Source organism: Phalacrocorax carbo, chromosome 1, assembly GCF_963921805.1.
Source record: "Phalacrocorax carbo chromosome 1, bPhaCar2.1, whole genome shotgun sequence".
In the NCBI taxonomy this organism is placed as follows: Eukaryota; Metazoa; Chordata; class Aves; order Suliformes; family Phalacrocoracidae; genus Phalacrocorax; species Phalacrocorax carbo.
This window is the reverse complement of record NC_087513.1, coordinates 25724406-25743804: the sequence shown is the minus strand read 5'-3', so window position 1 is coordinate 25743804 and position 19399 is coordinate 25724406. Positions and strand designations below refer to the sequence as shown.

Sequence of the window (19399 nt, the reverse complement as noted above, 5' to 3'; positions counted from 1 at the left end):
GTGGGTTTTATGGCCTTTGTGCCTGTCTTTCTCAGGCCTGCTTCTCTCTTTATAAAACATTGGGTTCACTGAGAAACTGCTGGGAGACTGAGGGCTGTGATGCTGTCCTTCACCAGAGCACCACGAGGCTGAGCCGCACGCTGCCCTGCTCCAGGGGAGGTTTTGCAGCTGATTGCAAAGAGAGCAAAACCATTCCACAGAGAAACTAATGCAGTTATAAGGACCAATAACAAATCCAATGAACAGTTAAATATGTAGATAATCTGGCTAAAGTCAGTGATGTTGCTCATATGTATAAGCTTTCACCGGCCCACGGTCTAACATTAAAGATAAGAAAACCGATGCCAGTATTTTAACAGGAAAATTACCTCTTGTTTCCTTTAAGAGTTATGTCAAAATATTCAGCTTTATTGTTATTATGGAGACATATATTGCATGACCATAACTGTTTTCCATATAGTAACTGTAATTTATATAAACACTTTTATCCATTTGTTCTGTGCTGTGGAATTTGATTTTTTTTACTTTTTTTGCATTCATTCCCTCATTAGACACTGAAAGAGTTTTATCAGGTAAGGAATTATTTCACTGCATTTTTTTAGCAATGAAGTAGTTGTAAAATATCATAAGATAATTGGGTATAAGGTTGTGGTTCTTTTGGTGCTGACTTACTGTATTTTAAGACATTTTATGTATCTTAATACTTACTAAAGTATGACATACATTTTTTGTTTCAGGAAATCCAGAGCTGTACTGTAGATCTAGGTATTACATCAGACAGCTCTAATCACCCCGACAACAAGAATAAGAATCGATACATAAACATTGTTGCTTGTAAGTAAATGCATCACTTGGTGTTTTGTTTAAGAAATAAGTATAGACAAGTGGAGATTTATATGCTATTAGAGGGGAAACAAAATACCTCTACACTAAAAGCTCTGGCTACTGTTCAGCAAAATGCTGGGAGAGGAGTAGCATGAGAATTCACATCTCTTCCGGTTAGTCCTCTGGCATTCTGCTGCTTGGATGAATATGTGTTAGCAAGACATATTTGTGTCTTCTGTGATGACCCAAAGGCAGTTGGGAGATTTCATTATAATGCCATTATAAAGCCAAAGAAGCTGTGTTTTGATTGCCAAAATTAATCCATCTTTGATCTGGAATAATGATGATTTATCCTCTCTAGGAACTTCCCAATCCCTGGATATATTTACTGTCATATAATACAAATGTACTGGTTTTATGTTGTGTTGTGCCCTGCCACAATGTAATAGATCAGCTTCATTAGCCAGGACGCTTGTTTTCCCATTGCATTGCCCTTCTTCACTATCCCAGATTTTTCTTTCTGAAACACATCTATTCAGTCTTGTTAATCTCTCTTTGAAGCTATTGCCTCTGGGCTCTTGATCATTTTGGTGGCTTAATATATTTTTCTTAATTCTCTATAGTATTTCAACTTTGTCTGATAACAAGAAGCTCTAAATTAAATATAAGGTCAGCATTCAGTGTCACTAACAGAAATAGGTTAATAGAAAAAGAGACAGAATCAGTCCAGAAGACAATGTAAACCAGCAGCAAGAAATCTGTTCCACCTGGCTGAAGATACCTCTAGAGGGATGGAAAGTCAGGGATTTTCCTCTGCCACTTTGTGTTTGTACCTGGTCGTACAAAAGGTGCTAACCCAGTGGCTTTTTTATCAAAGGGCAATGCACAAGCAGCTTAGGGCAGCTCAGGTAGCAAGAATTGCCCGGTGCAACTGAGTGAAGTCTCTAGTCCTTATAATCAGTGCAGGCTACAGAAAGCTCCATCCCTCCCTGAGGTAACCACTGCTGACCAGCTTCTCCAAGGTCTCATTGCTCTCTAGTCTCTGCTTTTTAACTTGGAATTAATGTGCCTTAACACTGGTGCTGACTGTCATTTGAGACATCCCACTGTGCAGGCTTGGCAGTCGTGACACAGGACTTACAGAAGACCCATATCCCTTCACAAGCAGCAGCTGGAGGCTGTAGGAAAATATGTCACAGTGCCTAAAATGACTCCAGGTGATGCTCTTCAGGCAACTAAATTCTGAATCCCTTGAATCCTTGGATCCATTAGTTTATTTTTCTGCAAACTAGAGTTTTGAATCTGATTAATTCCTAAGCATAGGATGTTTGTATATGTAATTGTCACTGCATTAGTCCTATGTATTGTAAAAATCCATTTCAATATTTTTTAAAAAGATGTCTTATAGAAAGAATAGAATTCTTGTAGAAAACTATGCTTATTTTCTCCCTTGTTTTACTACAGATGATCATACTAGGGTTAAATTAGCACAGCTTGCAGAAAAGGATGGAAAACTGACTGATTACATTAATGCCAACTACGTTGATGTAAGTGCCATTTTCTATCTGCCAGCCTATTCATCTGTCGGCCTTTTCTGTAAAAACTGTTGTATGGAGGTGAATAAACTTAATTTAAAAAAATAGTATCACAACATTACAGAATTTTTTTAAAAAACTTTAATCATCGAAGTTAAGCCTGCAAAGTTAAGGTGCAGGTAAAAGTCCAATTCTTTCTTGAATCCATCTTGACATTGTAGCAGCTGCAGCTTAATGAAGAGCTGTATGAAACCAAAACATCCTGTCACATCTGAGTCGTTTCAGAAGCATTTAGCATCTGAATGTTTGTTCTTTTATACATTTTTGGTAAGTGGTTAATTCTTCTGTCTGAGAATCTCATGAGAGGAAGATGCCATTTGGCTGAGAGCCTCACCGAGGTACCATTTATTCAGGTTTTGTTACCTAGTAATTTACATGTGAATGATCTTGATTCATTTTTTAAACCACTACCATAACAGATGTCTCATAATCACTATCATGTCAACATTCTGCTGGAACATGGGGCACTTGAACATATATCCTATTTGTTGGAATGATAAATATTGACATAACAGTTACATTCACATGTCATCTGGTACCACAGGGTTTCTGTGATTTGGACAGTTATAAATTCAAAAGTACTTAAAAGCTTTTGAGATTCTTTAAAAATAGATACATAAAATGTCATGTACTCCTCCCAACCTCCTTTTGCTTGACGACTGTGATTTGACAAGTGTCATTTGTTATGTTTCAATTTAGGGCTACAACAAGCCAAAAGCCTACATTGCAGCTCAAGGGCCACTAAAATCGACAGCAGAAGATTTCTGGAGAATGATATGGGAACATAACGTAGAAGTTATTGTGATGATAACTAATCTCGTTGAGAAAGGAAGGGTATGAGTACCTTTGACTATTATTTATTTCTCTGATGTTGATAGATGTACCTGTAGCAGACTCCTTTCTCTCTTTTAAAAATCTGGTTTAGGCATTTATTGAGCAAAAAGCAGTAGTTTGTAGTAGTTGCTTCTACTAGGATTGGCTATAGAAGTATAAAGTTGAGGATTTGTAGTATGAAACTAAAGAAAACATTTAAACTCGACTGTCAACAACAGGTCTTGAAAATGCCATGTTCTAACTACAAAAGAAAATTGTCTTCTACTGAAAAAAAGACTTCATGTATATAATTAGGAGTGGCAAGACTCTGGACCTTGTGCCATATTCTGCTATCAATCTGCTCTCCGTCATTGTCTTTCTCAGGGATGCCTTAGACCCTGGAAAGGAGAAGGCCGTAGTTCAGGTGAATTCTTCTGGCTGTTCACTGGCAGCTCCTTGTTGACATCCCATGGGACCCGCAGTTCCTTTCCTACTACATTACTAGATACACGTTTGTCCAGTGAGACAAAATGAGGTCAAACCCCACCACAGGATGTGTGTTTCTCTGGTTATGTGACGGGAGCATGCATGTACCCTGGCGTCACCTGAAGAGGCAGGCATTGCATCACACTTGCCACATACCGGCAGCAATGTCTAAAATGCATGTAAATCTTGTCATATGACCTATTAAGCATCTGTCAGATGATACGGACACAGCAAATGCAGGCGAGGGCCGCACTGGAGTACCACTTCATTTATAATACATGCTATAAACATCTACTCTTCTAGTTCTCCTAGAGAAGGCTAACCAAACAAAAGGCTGGACATCACAGCTCTCTACTGTATATTCTGGCCACACACAAGCTCACTCGTGCCCTTGCTATTGAGATATTAGTATACTCTGCGCATAGTCAACTAACCAAAAACCACATACAACTCGCATTGGGGCTTGACCTGCTGGAAAGCAGTTCCGCTGAGAAGGACCTGGGAGTGCTGGTGGACAGCAAGCTGACCCTGAGCCAGCAATGTGCCCTTGTGGCCAATAAGGCCAACGGTATCCTGGGATGCATTAAAAGGAGTGTGGCCAGCAGATCGAGAGAGGTTATCCTCCCCCTCTACTCTGCCCCAGTGAGACCACATTTGGAGTGCTGTGTCCAGTTTTGGGCCCCCCAGTTTAAGAAGGATGTGGAACTGCTTGAGCAAGTCCAGCGGAGAGCTACATAGAGACCTGGGTTTGTTCAGCCTGGAGAAGAGAAGACTGAGGGGGGATTTCATCAATATCCATAAATATCTAAAGGGTGGATGTCAGGATGATGGCACTGGGACTCTTTTCAGTGGTGCCCAATGACAGGCCAAGGGGCAACGGGCACAAGTTGGAACACAGGAGGTTCCAGCTAAACATGAGAAAAAACTTCTTTCCTGTGAGGGTGCCAGAGCAGTGGCACAGGCTGCCCAGGGAGGTTGTGGAGTCTCCTTCCTTGGAGACAATCAAAACGCACCTGGATGAATTCCTGTGCCCCCTGCTCTGGGTGTCCCTGCTCAAGCAGGGGGGTTGGATGATATGATCTCCAGAGGTCCCTTCCAACCCCTACCATTCTGTGATTCTGTAATTCTGCAATTCTAATGACTTGAATGCATTCCTATTTTACCTATATATTATTCGTTATGTTCTTTAGATTTTAGAGTGCCTATAGAATGGCAAGTTCCACAATATTAGAGCCCTTTAACTCTGACAGTATGATTTAAACGTCTTTTCAGAGTATTCCAACTAAGTTCATCTTTTCACAGCCATCTTCCTTTACAGCGTTTGTTCTCTTTTTCTGAAGATCATGTCTATTATGAACTGGGTATATTCAGAGTCCCTGCATGTTTTTGTGGTTGACCGTGCACTTAAAATTGAACATTTCAGCTTGCTAGTTTGACACCTTGTTTTCTTTCTCTTTTTCTCTGCTTTTTATCCACTTTCTAACAGAGAAAATGTGACCAGTACTGGCCTACCGAAGGTAGTGAAGAATATGGGAACTTCTTGATTACTCAGAAGAGTGTTCATGTACTTGCCTATTATACTGTGAGGACTTTCACTCTCAGAAACACCAAGATCAAAAAGGTTTGTGGCAACCTGAAAACATAATTTGGGCAAAAGGGAATGTTAAAAGTTGCTCAGAATATTTTTTAAGGCAGTTGGAAGCTCTTTTCTGTTGTATAGGTAAAGATGAATCCTGTAGGTCTCAGCCAGCCAAGATGTTCATCAACTTCAGAATTAATTTGACCAGATCAACAAATTGAGAAGATACTGGCCTCTAGTACTGGTGTGTTGTAGGACCATCCAGATGTAGGACCAGAAAGGCTGTGATCACACTGGAGAGATGATTTGGACTTTGCCTGCCTGGTGAGCAGGAAGGTACATTTTCAGAAAGCGAGCAGATAGTAGAAAATGTGATATGAATTAAATCATCCACCTCAGCTCTCAGTCTTCCTTTTTAAGGGCTGAATTTTTACCCTCCTGCAAAACAGGTGAATCCACACCTTCATTTACTGTAATCAGAACCAGCACGCTCTCAGCTCAACAGTGTGATATTGGCTACTTTGAGGGGCATTCTGAAAGCTTAAGTTATTTCAGCCACCTAAACGTTAGACATCTAGTCTCTCAGCCTCCCTGTACAATTAACGGCTAAAGTACACTTACGGCCAAGATATTGACTCTGCCTGTTTTAGGAACCCATCTTCAAATGAGTTGACCTGCTCTCTGGTGTCCCTGCTTCTGAGTTGCCGTTGAGGGAGGGAGCTTAGAAAAGCAGCCTATGCAAGGCTACTTCCCTTGTAGATCTCTAAAGCTGAGTGAGGTGAATCCTACCCTTTCTGTCCACCCAGCAGAGGAGCCAGGTGAAGAAATAGGTGGTGACTCTTGAGAGCAGCTGTAATTTGTTTTCCCTCCAGTGCTCTTAGCCTTTCTCTATGGCTTTCTAAGGGACAGTGCCAGGTCTTTTTTCCAGTCAAAGTGCAAGCTGATAGGACAGAAGCACAGGCCCTTACTCTTCTCTTTGAAAGCTGAAATATTCAGAGCTAGGTGGCATGCTATGTACTAAATAGGGACAGTACTAATTCAAGACTATCAGGTACGGAAATAAAATTATGAAGAGCTGCCATTCAGATACGGGCTGCTTACATATGGAATTATTTTTCTGTTGCAGGGTTCCCAGAAAGGGAGGTCTAGTGGACGTATAGTAACTCAGTACCATTATACGCAGTGGCCTGACATGGGTGTCCCAGAATACACGCTGCCCGTGCTCACCTTCGTGCGGAAGGCATCGCATGCCAAGCGTCACGCTGTCGGGCCTGTTGTGGTTCATTGCAGGTGTGGTTTTTACCGCTGTAAGGTTCACTCCGCTTTTGTTTTGCAGAAAAAAAAAATTTTCAGTGGTGGGTTAAGCAAAATTTCACATTTAACAATTCCTGATGGAATAAGATTAATTTCTTCGCTGATATTTCTGTCCTTGGTAAGGCCAACTAATCAACTGTCTGTGCCACTTCTGTAAATCTGTATAAACAAGATGATGCTGCTCTGCACTATGTTCCTTTTTTTGCAAAAACGCTTTCTTTTTACTTCTTTGCACACTTTTATACTACTCTCTTGGTTGCTATAAGCTTACGAGATATATATAGCAGCAATTGTTTCATTTCTGCAAATATATCGTTAGGATGTTTTTGGCTCATGCTTTCTTTGGTGCAGGGATACTCTGTAATCCTAAGAGGAGCTCTGTCCACAAAAGAAGACTCACTCTATTCCTGGCTGAACTACAACTCTGCTGTTTTTAACATTACTCTGCGCTCTAGCAGTCATTTGCAATGGAGGAGCATTCTGGGGAACGGTTTGAGGTCTGCATGTGCCGCAGTGTGCAGGCAGGTGTTCTGTCAGTGCTCACTAAAACTGGGCAGCTCAGGGAAAATTGGTTAAAAAGGGCTTGTAGGGCCTGGAATGACTTCACAATGCCCGTGAAGGACCGGGTTATTGTAAAATATATAAGCAGGTTCTGGTTTTCCACTGTAGTACTTCACCTTTGATGGAACATTTGGAAAGAGAACCTCCTCATGAATTCTGTCCTTCTGGAGCTGACTCTGAGGAAGCCAACAGGTAAAGTCGCCTCACAAATGCTGCAAATGAAGATATTTTATTTCTGGGATGATCTAATCTGACTGAAATCTGTTTTTAGCTTGGAGAATGAAAATTCCACATTTTGGTTGTTCTGCTGCTATCTACATCCTGCCTGTTCTTGGGAAGTTCAAAATAAGAGTTTCCCCAAAATGCCAGGTCTGAGATCTATGCCAGTGGGCTGAGAGATCAGCAATACATCATAAGTCAATTAAATTGAGTTTTTAAAAAGTGAACAGTGGTAAGTTGTGTGGCTTCAGTCAGACCTCCCTGTTGGGTCATAGGTATAACTTACCTCTGCCTGTAGGCAGTTTTGGTCAGCTTTTAGTTCACCTGTCCCTGTGCACTATGGAATTTCAGAGGAGACATGTCATGTTAGAAATATAACTTTTATTTATCTTTACAGGCTGTATGGAGAACACAGGTGATGAACTTGATGAAACTTTTTTTAGCCACTTTTTTGTTTTGGCACTTTTGATGTTTTGTCTTTCATAGCAAGTACTGATGGTGTCTGGTAATCTTTATACCTTTTTGTGTCTAAGAGTGTGTTAATAACCTGGGCCTTTCAGTTTTATATCACCTTTATTTAGACAGTTTATTACAGCAATCTGAGCTCATACTACCCATGCTTTGTGCCACCTCTGTGGACGAAATGAGATGACTGAATTAGCCTGTACGGACTGAGCTTGGATCTGCCCATAAGGAACCGTGCAGACACAGCACAGTGTTGCTGCCAAGTTACATGTGCCAATACATGTTTCCTCATCACTTAGAGGGGAATTACAACTAATTCCCATATAAGACTAGAAAGCAAAAAACGACCTCCTGACCTTGTACTCCCTACCGAGATATTTTGTGAAAGAAAAAGTTGGGGTTTAATCTTACAGTACAGACATTTTATGCTAAATGAGTTCATGACAGGAGTGAGTTGATTAACCCTTTCTTCTGCATCTTCCCTTTTTAAGAAATGTTTCAACCATTGCTTGCTGTCTTAGCTGTATCTGAAGAGCACTAAGCTTTTTCTTTTACAGAGGTACCTTCAGTGGTTTTGCCACTAATGGGTGGCATAATGCAACTTTCCCTTTAAAGTGATGCATGTTTCAACATAGAAGAACTTGAGCACATTAACTGTGCCTAAATGCTGACATACGCCACCTTTTCTAGGAATACTTGACAAAGTATCCTAAGGAATAGCAGAAGCCTGGAAATTGCAGGCCTGCAGGAAACCCCTTAGTTCTATTTCAATTCATAGCTTAAATCATTTGAGAAAATGATCTTTAGATTTCTTCTTGCACAAAGAAAAAGATGAGTTGAAAAGACTTTCCTTCATTACCAGCCCTGGAGTTTAGCAACGCATATCGTATAATAAAATGATTTGTAGAGGAAAATCTTCCCTACACACCATTTTTTTGAAAAAGCTGTGTATAAGAAACAGTTCTTTTCATTATTGTTTTACTTCAGGCTCAAGACTATATTTTTTGTTTTGTAGTGCTGGTGTTGGAAGGACAGGCACATACATAGTGTTAGACAGCATGCTGCAGCAAATTCAGCATGAAGGGACAGTCAACATATTTGGATTCTTAAAACACATACGTACCCAAAGGAACTACTTGGTGCAGACTGAGGTAAGAATAAAATATATTTAGCTAGAGACTGTTACAGACTATTTCTGTTTGCAGGAGGAGAGATAAAAAACAGTCCTCTTTTTGGCACCACCAGACAGACTGGCATCCAGTCACCAGACTGGCCTTTCCCTTTTGTTTCCCTTGTTTTTATAGAGACATCCTTCTAGTCTCGGTTAGAGCAATCCACTAGAAATTACCTATCTGTGGGCTCTTGTCTGTTTATTAGGGAGGACTCAGAAGAGAGAAAGTGTATAAATCATGCTTCCTGCAGAAGCACTTTCTTGGCAGGGCATGCATTTTTGCAATAGAATTTTTTAAGGAAACACCATTATCAGGTGTTCAGATCTTCACTGAACCTGATCAAAGCGTTGATATAAGGCAATAAAAAGTAGGGAGAAAAGCTGTTTCAGTCAGAAGATTATCTATAGCTGCCTTAAACTGAAGACTATATATAGAATCATGAAAGACCAGGAAAAAACCAATGAGGGCAACAGCAGGGCATTTGAATGTCTATTTCAGGTTTCAAGAACAGGTGGTTAGATTCCCCAGTGCCTTTCAATGATAAAAAAGGTAATCAACCACAGCATGGGCCCTTGTTCCAAAGGATGTGAGAGAGAAAACAGGGGACAGCAGTAGAAACTGGGAGCGATCACTTTATTGCAAGAAAGGCAGGGAGAGTTGCGTAACAAGCTGACTTGAAAATTTGACTCAAGGTTATGATTGCATTTTTAACTGTTCTGTGAACAAGAGAGGCCACAGGTGGTGGGGATTTGGGATTATATCATATATACATTGCACATGTAGTTCAGTTGTGCTTGTAAATGTGTAGTGTCACTGTAGAGGGACAGCCTTCGCTTTAGAGGATCACTTTGGAGAAAACTCCCCCACAGCAGCCCGCTGTAAAGAAATACTGACCACATGAGAAGCGGCGTCTTAGCCAGAGGTGTCCAGGAGGAGTATCTGGAAATAATTAGAGCTCAGATGTTTGGTTTTATTTTCCTAGGAGCAATACATCTTCATTCATGATGCATTGGTTGAAGCAATACTCAGTAAAGAAACAGAAGTCCTTGAGACTCACATTCATGCCTATGTTAACGCTCTCTTGATACCTGGACCAACAGGAAAGACCAGACTGGAGAAACAATTCAAGGTGAGCTCCCCAAGACAGTAATGCAAAAAGCTTTAGGCTTGCAAGCTTGAATGACTTGAAAGTAGGTATCTCAACACAACTTTCATTATCTTTCTCTATCTAAAATTTGACTGCTGAGCCTAAATTCAGACCAATTTAACAAATGCATGCGGTCAGTTGGGACAAAAGAATTATTTGCATACTCGTAAACAAGGAATTGAAAAAAAAAACAAACACAAACCAAAACCATGAGAACTAGGCCAGTTAGAAGATTTTGGAAAAGGTAGCTGCGTGCCTTTGCACAAAGATCCCAAAGGTAAAACAAGAATCAGGAAAGATGTCACTCTGGCAAAAATATCATGAGCTATATTGGTCAATCAACATCTTCCCCTCAATGAACAACACTGGCTAGAAGACAGCCTTTGCCTCAGCAGGCACTACGTGAATGCTTTGGTGCTTGTGGAAGTGGAGATCAGTGTGTGCATGCACAGGACTTTCAGTCACCCAGAGAAGGAGCAGACCCAGCCAGGTAACAGCCCAGAATCCGTGAGAGAAACAGCTCATTGAATCATGGGGAGAACGGGGAGTCTAGCTCGCTCAGTGGGTCACTTACAGAGGAAACACAGAAAATCCTACATTTTCAAATGAATTTGAGAATTAAATCACACTTAACTGTTTTCCAGATTATGTGGCAAAACATAATTTGCTCTCCCTGATTTAACAGGAAGTAAATTATTATAACCTTCCTCTAAGGATTTTAATTTTAAAGAGGACTGCACGGGATAATGTGTATTCTTCCTACAATTAGCTATTGGATCATAAGTAAAAAACTTCAGCAGATAAGTCTCTAGGTAATGTCAGTAGATAATGAGGCTATGAAAAATATCAATATATTTTTTTTCTGGAGTATTTTGGTCACAAAGGCACAGTAACTAGTACTTCTTCAAGATAATGAACAATACAGAACAACAGAATAGGAACAACATACCAAAGGATTTCACAGCTTGCTGCTGTCCTGGCTTGAATGATCCAACAGCGTTGCACTGTTTTTTCCTGGGGAAAAGTAGGGACTCATCTCAGCTGTGGCGTGCTTGGAGAAATGAGCATCCCACCTTTCCTACACAGATGAAAGAATAAAACACAGAATATATACAAACAGTGTATGTAAATATGTATAAACACAGAGTGTGCAGTGCAAATTGCAAGAGCCATGTAGAGCTCCAATTCTAAGAGCTGACGTATTATCAGAAAGGGACATGTCTCATTCAATCTCATTTTCCTTTGCAAGCTAAAATTATTAGAATAATAACAAAAATGTGGAGTCTTGTTTTACTGAAGAGCTGTTTTAGATGAAAAAAAAAATGTGTTCTCATGCATTTTGATGGAACTTCCCTGGTTTGCTGTTTTTCCAAAGCAGACAGCTTCTGAAAGCTACACATGCCCAGCCCAAAACATCACAGAAAAGTCTTATGGATTCTTTTGAACATTCTGATTAATCTGGCTGATTTTTCTGGCAATCAAAAAAAAAAACAAAAACTAAAATCTAGGAAAAACATGCTTTCCAAACTTATTACGTGCCTAATTGTGGTGTATATACACTCGTTCCTTCTCATACTCTTGTTTATTTGAATTCTATTACTTGAAACAGGTAAGTCAATGAGACCCACCCTGGATCAGTCCTAATTTCCTCTCACAGGTTTGGAGGAGGAAGCTCATAACAGGGATATCTAGAGATGCCTCACATCAGGAGCTATGCTGTCTGTATAACAATGCAGATTTTTTTGCACAGACATTTTCTGTGTTCCAAAACAATTTAAAGATACGCAAGCAGCTGTGCAGACAAAATGGAGGTGACACCAGCATGGCAACAAGCACTGGGAGGCTGGATATGGAACAACATAAAGTGGCATTTCCTTCAAAGACATGATTATGGACCTGGGACTCAAGAATGATTTGAACTGATAAAACAACGAAGAAAAAAGATTCTGATGACTTGATAAATAGTTTAGCCAGATAACTAGATAAGCTAAGAGAGACAGCTAACCTGCAGTACATGCACCCTTCTGTTTAATGCGGCTAATGAAGGAATGGCTTTCGTGCAGTTACCTGACTTTTTTTAACTTCATTGTTTCAGTTACTGAGCCAGTCTAACACACAGCAGTGTGATTATTCAACTGCACTCAAACAGTGTAACAGAGAAAAGAACCGAACTTCATCCATCATTCCTGGTAAGCTTGTTCAAATAGGCTTCTCTGGGTGGGAAAATGTTTATGAACTGTGTGGGTCAGACCTTGAATCTTTCCTCAGCAAGAAATGAAGACATCTGCATTGGCGTGGAGCAATGTTCTGTTAAGTACTCCTAGTGAAGAAATTATTTAAATACTACACATAGGAAAACAAAATAGATGGCTGGATAACACTTTATCCTGATTGACGGAGTTGAGTGTTATCATTACTATGAGATATATGTGAGATAATTGCTCTAATAAATGAGTATTCACAACATTTGTACTAGTTCATGACTTTTTTTTTATAGTGGAAAGATCTAGAGTGGGTATCTCGTCACTGTCTGGTGAAGGGACAGACTACATCAATGCCTCCTATATTATGGTAAGTCAGTTAACTGTACTGGTGAAAACTGTACTGGTGAAAAACCATGTCCCATTGTATAGCTGTTTTCAGAGCACCCATGTGTCCGAGCTAGGGTGACACAGTCCTGATTTTGAAAGCTCCTTTCTTCTATAATTCACTCTGCCTGAGAGTTACTTCCCCCAGGAAGTATTATTAGGGTTATTACTGGTTTTAAGTTTGGTTAAGTGAATTGTATTTTAACAGTCTGTAGAACCAGAAATCCCATCATAGTTTAAAACACTGGTAAAGCTAAATGCCATCTATGGATGGATCTTTTGAGATGAACTGGAAGTTTTAACTAACAAGTTAGTTTTTAATGGCTGTACTGTGGTTTGCCTTCCTACCTGCTTATCTTACAGAGCTTTTGCAACTGGCGTAGCACAAGGCACCATAGCTCATCAGCTTTCCATTATCTTTTCATTCCCTGGGTTTTCTTCAGCTCTTTTCCCTATTATTAGCTGAGAGGGAGGAGAAAACACTTCCTGGACATTCAGGAAAGAGATGGGAAAGCTCCTTGCAGCGCTGTGTGTGCACAACCCTTCATCAGGTGCATTAGTGCAAAGGAACACTTTTGTGCTAAGAACTTGATCTGGGACATCTGTACAAATTGAGAGACCGCTTGGGATTTTTTGCAGACCTTTCAAGTATTCTTTTATTTGTTTCAGGTTGCCAGCTCCTCTGGGATTCTGGCTAATGTAGAACAATTAGCATGTGTGTATGAGTTAATGTGTTTTCATTCTGAGTTGGCTGTTGAAGTCTCCACTGATTTGTCTTTTTTATTTGATCAAATTTTTTGAAGTTTTAAAAATTATTTCAGTGTAATTTATTTTATTCTTTTCACCTGGAAAATACTGTATTGGAAGTTTTAAATTCTTCTAGTATTTGCAGGAAGCCAAAGAAGGCACAAGTCTGCAATTTATTTTCTAGGCTTCTGGCTCTGTCCACTAGAAACTTCCTTTAAATGTTAGTAGTTGAGCATCAATTCTGAGTCTGTTTTGCTTTGCAGGGTTACTATCAAAGTAATGAATTCATTATTACCCAGCATCCCTTACTACACACTATCAAGGATTTCTGGAGAATGATATGGGACCATAATGCCCAGCTAATAGTCATGCTGCCTGATAGCCAGAATATGGTAAGTTTTATGGCTGATTGTTAGGGGTTTATGTATGAATTTTATTTGTATTACCATTTTGAAATATGCAGAACGTGAGGCAATATATTGGATTTTGCAAAATACAATTAAAAATTAATAATACTGTACTGAGTGTAAAATCCCCAAATCATCTAGTGGAAATCTGGAGATCCTTGTCTGGGCAGATCACAACTGGCATGAGAAAGTATTGAATCATCCCTATATAATTTATAAAAAGAGCCATGCAGCAGAAGTTACCATTATGCAAGGTTAGTTTTGGCTCCAGGACTTTTTAGTTGTAATATCGCTTCTTCAGCCATTATTAGGTATGGGGATAAGAAATATGAAGTTGTTTCTTTTGCTCATCTCCTGAAGTTACAAACAAATGGATAGCAGGGATTTATCTGACTCTAAACAGCAAAGGAAGTTCACGTGTTCATCCTGCCTGTGTAATTTAATAACAAATGAATATCTTTTTCAGTTACTAAAAATGCAGAAATATTTGAGAGCTTTTAGGTTGGTACTTAGAGAAATCCTGTGGTGTGAGAAGGCATCATGTTTGGTAATAAGTTTGGAGGAAAACCATTCAGATGCTTTGGAGAGTCTTGCATGATTGGAAAAACATGTACAACCAAGACAGTGTTTGTTTTTTTCTTCTCAACAAATGTTTTATCAATGTTACGCTTCCTATAAAACAGATGGATTTTTTAAGTTAGCCCTTGTAATATGGGAGGTTGTTTTGCCAGGAGGTGCACAAAAGGCACTCAGACTCTGTAAAGTATCACTTTAAATGCTATTTACTAGCGCTAACACTATAAAGGGGAGGGTAGTATAGATATAACCTTACATCCCATCAGATAGATGCTGGGAAGCCCAAGCTGTGCAGCATTGAACATATCTCTGATCAAGGTGCATCATGCCATGCAGCTCCCGTCCATGGAACGGTTACCCCCATTGTGGTCATTCAAACTGCTATAGGATTTTCTTAAAAGGAAACAACTCTGTTCATCATCTCTGCTGTCGAACAGAAAGGATGTTCCCATGAGAACTTATTGCTGCACTTTCAGATAATGCCAAGGCCATGCAAGTGGAGTAATCATCGGTACAGAGTAGGAGCTGCCTGCAGGCTCCTACATTACAATCCATCAGCTAAGTTTATCCTGCGGCCATGGGCTGTGGTCAGCGCAACACAGCGTAGCACAGCACATTGACCGTTACGTGGGTCGATATTTCCACGGGGTACAGTGGTCTGCTGGTCAGGATCGCCACAGACATATCTGAAAAACATCATTTATGATGTTTGTAATCCTACTCGAATTTTGATTTGTCAATTTAAGTCTAGCTGGCTGCATTGATTACATATAAGATTCATTATTTCTTATGTTGGATTAGGTTTTAGTTTAAGAGGAAAACGTTACTTACTTTCATGGCTTCTTTTTTTTTTCCTGGAGGCTGAAGATGAATTTGTATACTGGCCAAACAAAGATGAGCCTATAAACTGTGAGACTTTCAAAGTTACTATGATTGCTGAAGAACACAAGTGTCTGTCTAATGAGGAGAAGCTCATAATCCAAGACTTTATTTTAGAAGCTACACAGGTAACACTGCCATAAACATGTAACCCGGGACTTAATTTGTTAAAGGTAATGCCTACATTTTGTTACATTTTCCATGGTAAATGAGTGATAAAATTCCATGCCCCTGAAACACCCAGGGAAGAAGTAACCTCTGTAGGTAATACAGTAACATAGGGAATAGTGTAGTCCAACCTCCACAGCAGTGGGATTCTGCAGCTGGTGGCTGGAACTCGAGTGGAACATGGCGAAGGATAAGAATAAAGACAGTCAATCTTTTACCAAATTGATTTATGGTTTATTTTTCACTCTTTTAGGATGACTACGTTCTTGAAGTGAGGCATTTTCAGTGCCCAAAATGGCCAAATCCTGATAGTCCTATTAGTAAAACTTTTGAACTGATCAGCATTATCAAAGAGGAAACATCCAACCGTGATGGACCCATGATTGTACATGACGAGTAAGAACTGCAGCTTTCAGTTTGTTTTGATGTTTTTCCATAGACCCATCCTTTCATCTCACTTAGCGTGAGAGCCACTGAAACAAGGCGCAAAGTCTGCACCAAACAACAGTGCTGCTGCTTCTGTTTCAGCTGCATCAACAAGAGAAACATTTTTCTTTTATTGCACTTTAATGTTTCTTTTCAATTCTATCATTTTGATACTCCAGATGATTGTTGAGTAGGGAACTGGAGAGGAAATCAGTCAGGGCTTCATCGTCTGTTACTGAAAGAAGTAAGACGAGATGAGGCGTTCTACCCTTCTCCAGCTGTTTTAATAATGGCCAAAAATACTGAAATGTTGAAACACTGAAGGACCTGAGGCCTTCAGGATTTGCTTGTAGAGGACTGTAGGGAAATAACGCTAAGACTGGCTTTTAAAGACTCTGTAGAAGTTGTAGCCAGGTGCTGTGAAGGTTGTGTTAAGGCACTGCTGGGAAGGCCTATTTCAGGAGGAGTAAAGATCACATGACAGAAATTAATCATATCAGTTTACCCTGGATTTTCTATTTTTTCCAGCTTTAGAAACATAGTCCCGTTTCTAGAGACTTTTTTGTATGTGTATTTTGCTTGTTTTGCTTTTTCTTTTTTTACTTTACAAAGGCACGGAGGGGTGACAGCAGGCACTTTCTGTGCATTAACAACATTGATGCATCAACTGGAAAATGAGAACTCAGTGGATGTTTACCAGGTAGCGAAGATGATAAATTTAATGAGGCCTGGAGTCTTTACAGACATTGTAAGTAGTAAACAAAATGTGTGCATAGTTCTTTTTTTTTTTTTTGCCCATGTGTGGTATTATCAGTGTGCTTAGATCTTAGGGCAACATTACTGAACCACTGGCATCTTAGTTTCTGCGTGAGTTAATCAAAACTGTCTTCCAGAGGTGCTGTAGTGGACCTGCTGCTTATTCCAAAATAAGTAACTCCTGTGAAAACCTGTTATATAGTTATCAAGTGGTCATACTGAAAATATGCAGAGCTGCCACCATCATCATAAAATTTGCACTGTGTCATGTAAAGGAAGGTTTTAATTCAGCAGGAATAAATTTGTACTCCAAGTAGACCATGAAATAGTTACTCTAGTTTTCCATTTCAGGATGGGCTTTGATCTTTTAGGATCTGTTGAACAGTCACTTGACACCACTGTCACTGTGCTTACAAAAAATAAAAAATTAAAAGTATAACAAATAAGAATTATTTACTAAGTCAGTGTCATACAAATGAAAATTGATCACAGAAATTAGAAACTATGAATCAGCCTCCTTTGGTCATACCACTACAGGTCTGACTGCTGTAGAGCTGCAATGGATGTAATGAGGCGAACACTTCAAGCACAAAACATTAGGCTTGGCATTTTCACATTTTTGACAGCAAAAACAGGACATGGCACAGGATTCACAGATGTGCCCACCCCTTGTCCTGCCAGCTAGCCCAGGCTTCCCACCTCAGCAGCACCAATAGGACCTTCACTCCTCTTGCCCCAGGAGCCTCCAGCAAATAACTGGGCCCTTTACCTCAGATTTCCAGTTTCCCAACCTCCTACTGCAGATTTTCCAATTCATTGCTCTTTCTACCCCAGGTGTCTTAGTGCAACCTAGTAGTCCAGACCCCAAACCCCACTCTAGTCTGTCTTACTGCTCCCCACTCCTTCCATCACAGAAATTCTTTATCCCCATATACCCATCCTAGAACCCAACTATTCCTCTGGCCTTTCAGAGCATCCACTGTTACCTGGTGCAGCACAGCCATCGCCGTGCCCGCGCTCCCCAGGTGCTGCCCTGCACAGAGCATCCAGCTGTTTCCCCCTTCCCAGGCCACGCTGCAGCCCAGCTGGCTTCTGGCATCCCCATTTCCCACTGCACCCATCTGAGACCCCCCCACTCCCTCTGGGCAGTGGCTTCCTCAGTGAACCTTTCCACAAAGTCTCTCTTCCTACACTTGGCAGGGTCGTCAAAAACATAAACAGCACCTGCAAATACAAAAAAAAAAAAAAAACCCACACCTGCCTGGATAGAATTCAGAGGGCAAAAAATGAGAACATATTCAAGGGATGAAAAAAAAGCCAACAGATAAATAGTACCCAAATCCTGACCCCATTCAGTCAATGGGAACTTCGCAATTGACATTAACAAGGATCAGATTTAGTACCTAGTATTTCTTTTAAAATAGTTTTTTTCCCCCATCCGTACTGTGTTCCTTAATGTTGTGCTTTACATTGTGTAGAGGGGGAGCCATTAGCTGGAAAATTAATGAAGCTGCTAACACAATAACTTGTGGAGCACAGTACATTAACAGACTGACACATCAGCTGTTAATTAATTTTGAATAACAGCGTTACAAGATAATCTAGTGATATTATTTCTGACAACACACTGACTGCATCCTCTCCTTTTCTCCAGGAACAGTACCAGTTTCTGTACAAAGCTATTCTCAGCCTTGTCAGCACAAGGCAAGAAGAAAACCCTTCAGCATCTATGGACAGTAATGGCTCAGCTTTACCCGACGGAAACGCGGCTGAAAGTTTAGAATCTTTAGTTTAATTAACACATCAAATTAAACCCACACATACCTACATCACACCAGTCACAGCTGGCATTTACCACTATTATTTTCAGTTTTATACTTCAGGGGTGGGGGGGAATCTGTCCAGTCTCTCTATATATAATCAGATCCCAACCATTGCTCCAACAGTCATTTCTGTTACATATGACTTTACTGCAGAACTTTTATTATTAACAATGTGTGCCTTTTCTTGAAAGATTTCTTGTAATACGTTGTTACGTCTGGACTAACTTGATTGACTTTTACAGTGTTTCTAAGAATTGGATTGTGGTATGTTTTTTCAGTATTAGTTTTTGGCTTTACTTTTAACTTAAAATTATCATATTTATAGATGTTAGGGGATTCTCAATTACAAACATGTCATGGTTTTAGTATTGGATTTATTTGCTGTATTTATAACAAGTTACATTTGCTAGAACTATAACTTTTACTATAGTAGAATGTAAATAAAATACTGTTCTCCATAACATTCAACATTTTAAGACTTCAATTAGACGTTTAGAATAGTAATCTGGTACTTACTGTAAATACTGCTACTTCTGTAGTGATTCCATGGACCAAATTTATATTTATAATTGTAGATTTTTATATTTTACTACAGAGTCAGTTTTCTAGTTCTGTGTAATTGCCTTGTTAAAATTATGTAGTCCAGTATGTTTTTATTTTAACAAAGTCTTCTGATATATAATTGTGCATCTTAAGCAATTAACCTTCATATAGCTGCATGTGATTTTAACTTTTTGTGGGAAATAGAAATAATTTCTTTTGAAATGAGAAGTTTTTATGAGAATAACACCTGTACTTGGCATTGTTAAATTGTTTTTACCTATGGCATTGCAAAAATAAATATAAATATTCC

General features: G+C 39.7%; 1 protein-coding gene across 4 annotated transcripts in view; it reads left to right on the top strand.

Moving 5' to 3' along the window:
• Window positions 1-19399, top strand: part of PTPRZ1 (protein tyrosine phosphatase receptor type Z1) — a 146032-nt gene extending 126633 nt beyond the window's left edge. For 2 of the 4 annotated variants that reach the window (XM_064446531.1, XM_064446539.1), the window contains exons 16-29: window positions 738-834; window positions 2290-2372; window positions 3120-3254; window positions 5206-5340; window positions 6425-6588; window positions 8873-9008; window positions 10012-10158; window positions 12272-12365; window positions 12674-12747; window positions 13775-13903; window positions 15355-15501; window positions 15795-15937; window positions 16580-16715; window positions 18378-19399. In XM_064446531.1, the coding sequence (XP_064302601.1) occupies window positions 738-834; window positions 2290-2372; window positions 3120-3254; window positions 5206-5340; window positions 6425-6588; window positions 8873-9008; window positions 10012-10158; window positions 12272-12365; window positions 12674-12747; window positions 13775-13903; window positions 15355-15501; window positions 15795-15937; window positions 16580-16715; window positions 18378-18518 (1761 nt within the window). In that variant the 3' untranslated portion in view covers window positions 18519-19399. Of the gene's footprint in view, window positions 1-551; window positions 573-737; window positions 835-2289; window positions 2373-3119; window positions 3255-5205; window positions 5341-6424; window positions 6589-7281; window positions 7366-8872; window positions 9009-10011; window positions 10159-12271; window positions 12366-12673; window positions 12748-13774; window positions 13904-15354; window positions 15502-15794; window positions 15938-16579; window positions 16716-18377 lie in introns of all 4 variants that reach the window. The other 2 variants (XM_064446512.1, XM_064446522.1) reach the window with 2 other exon arrangements.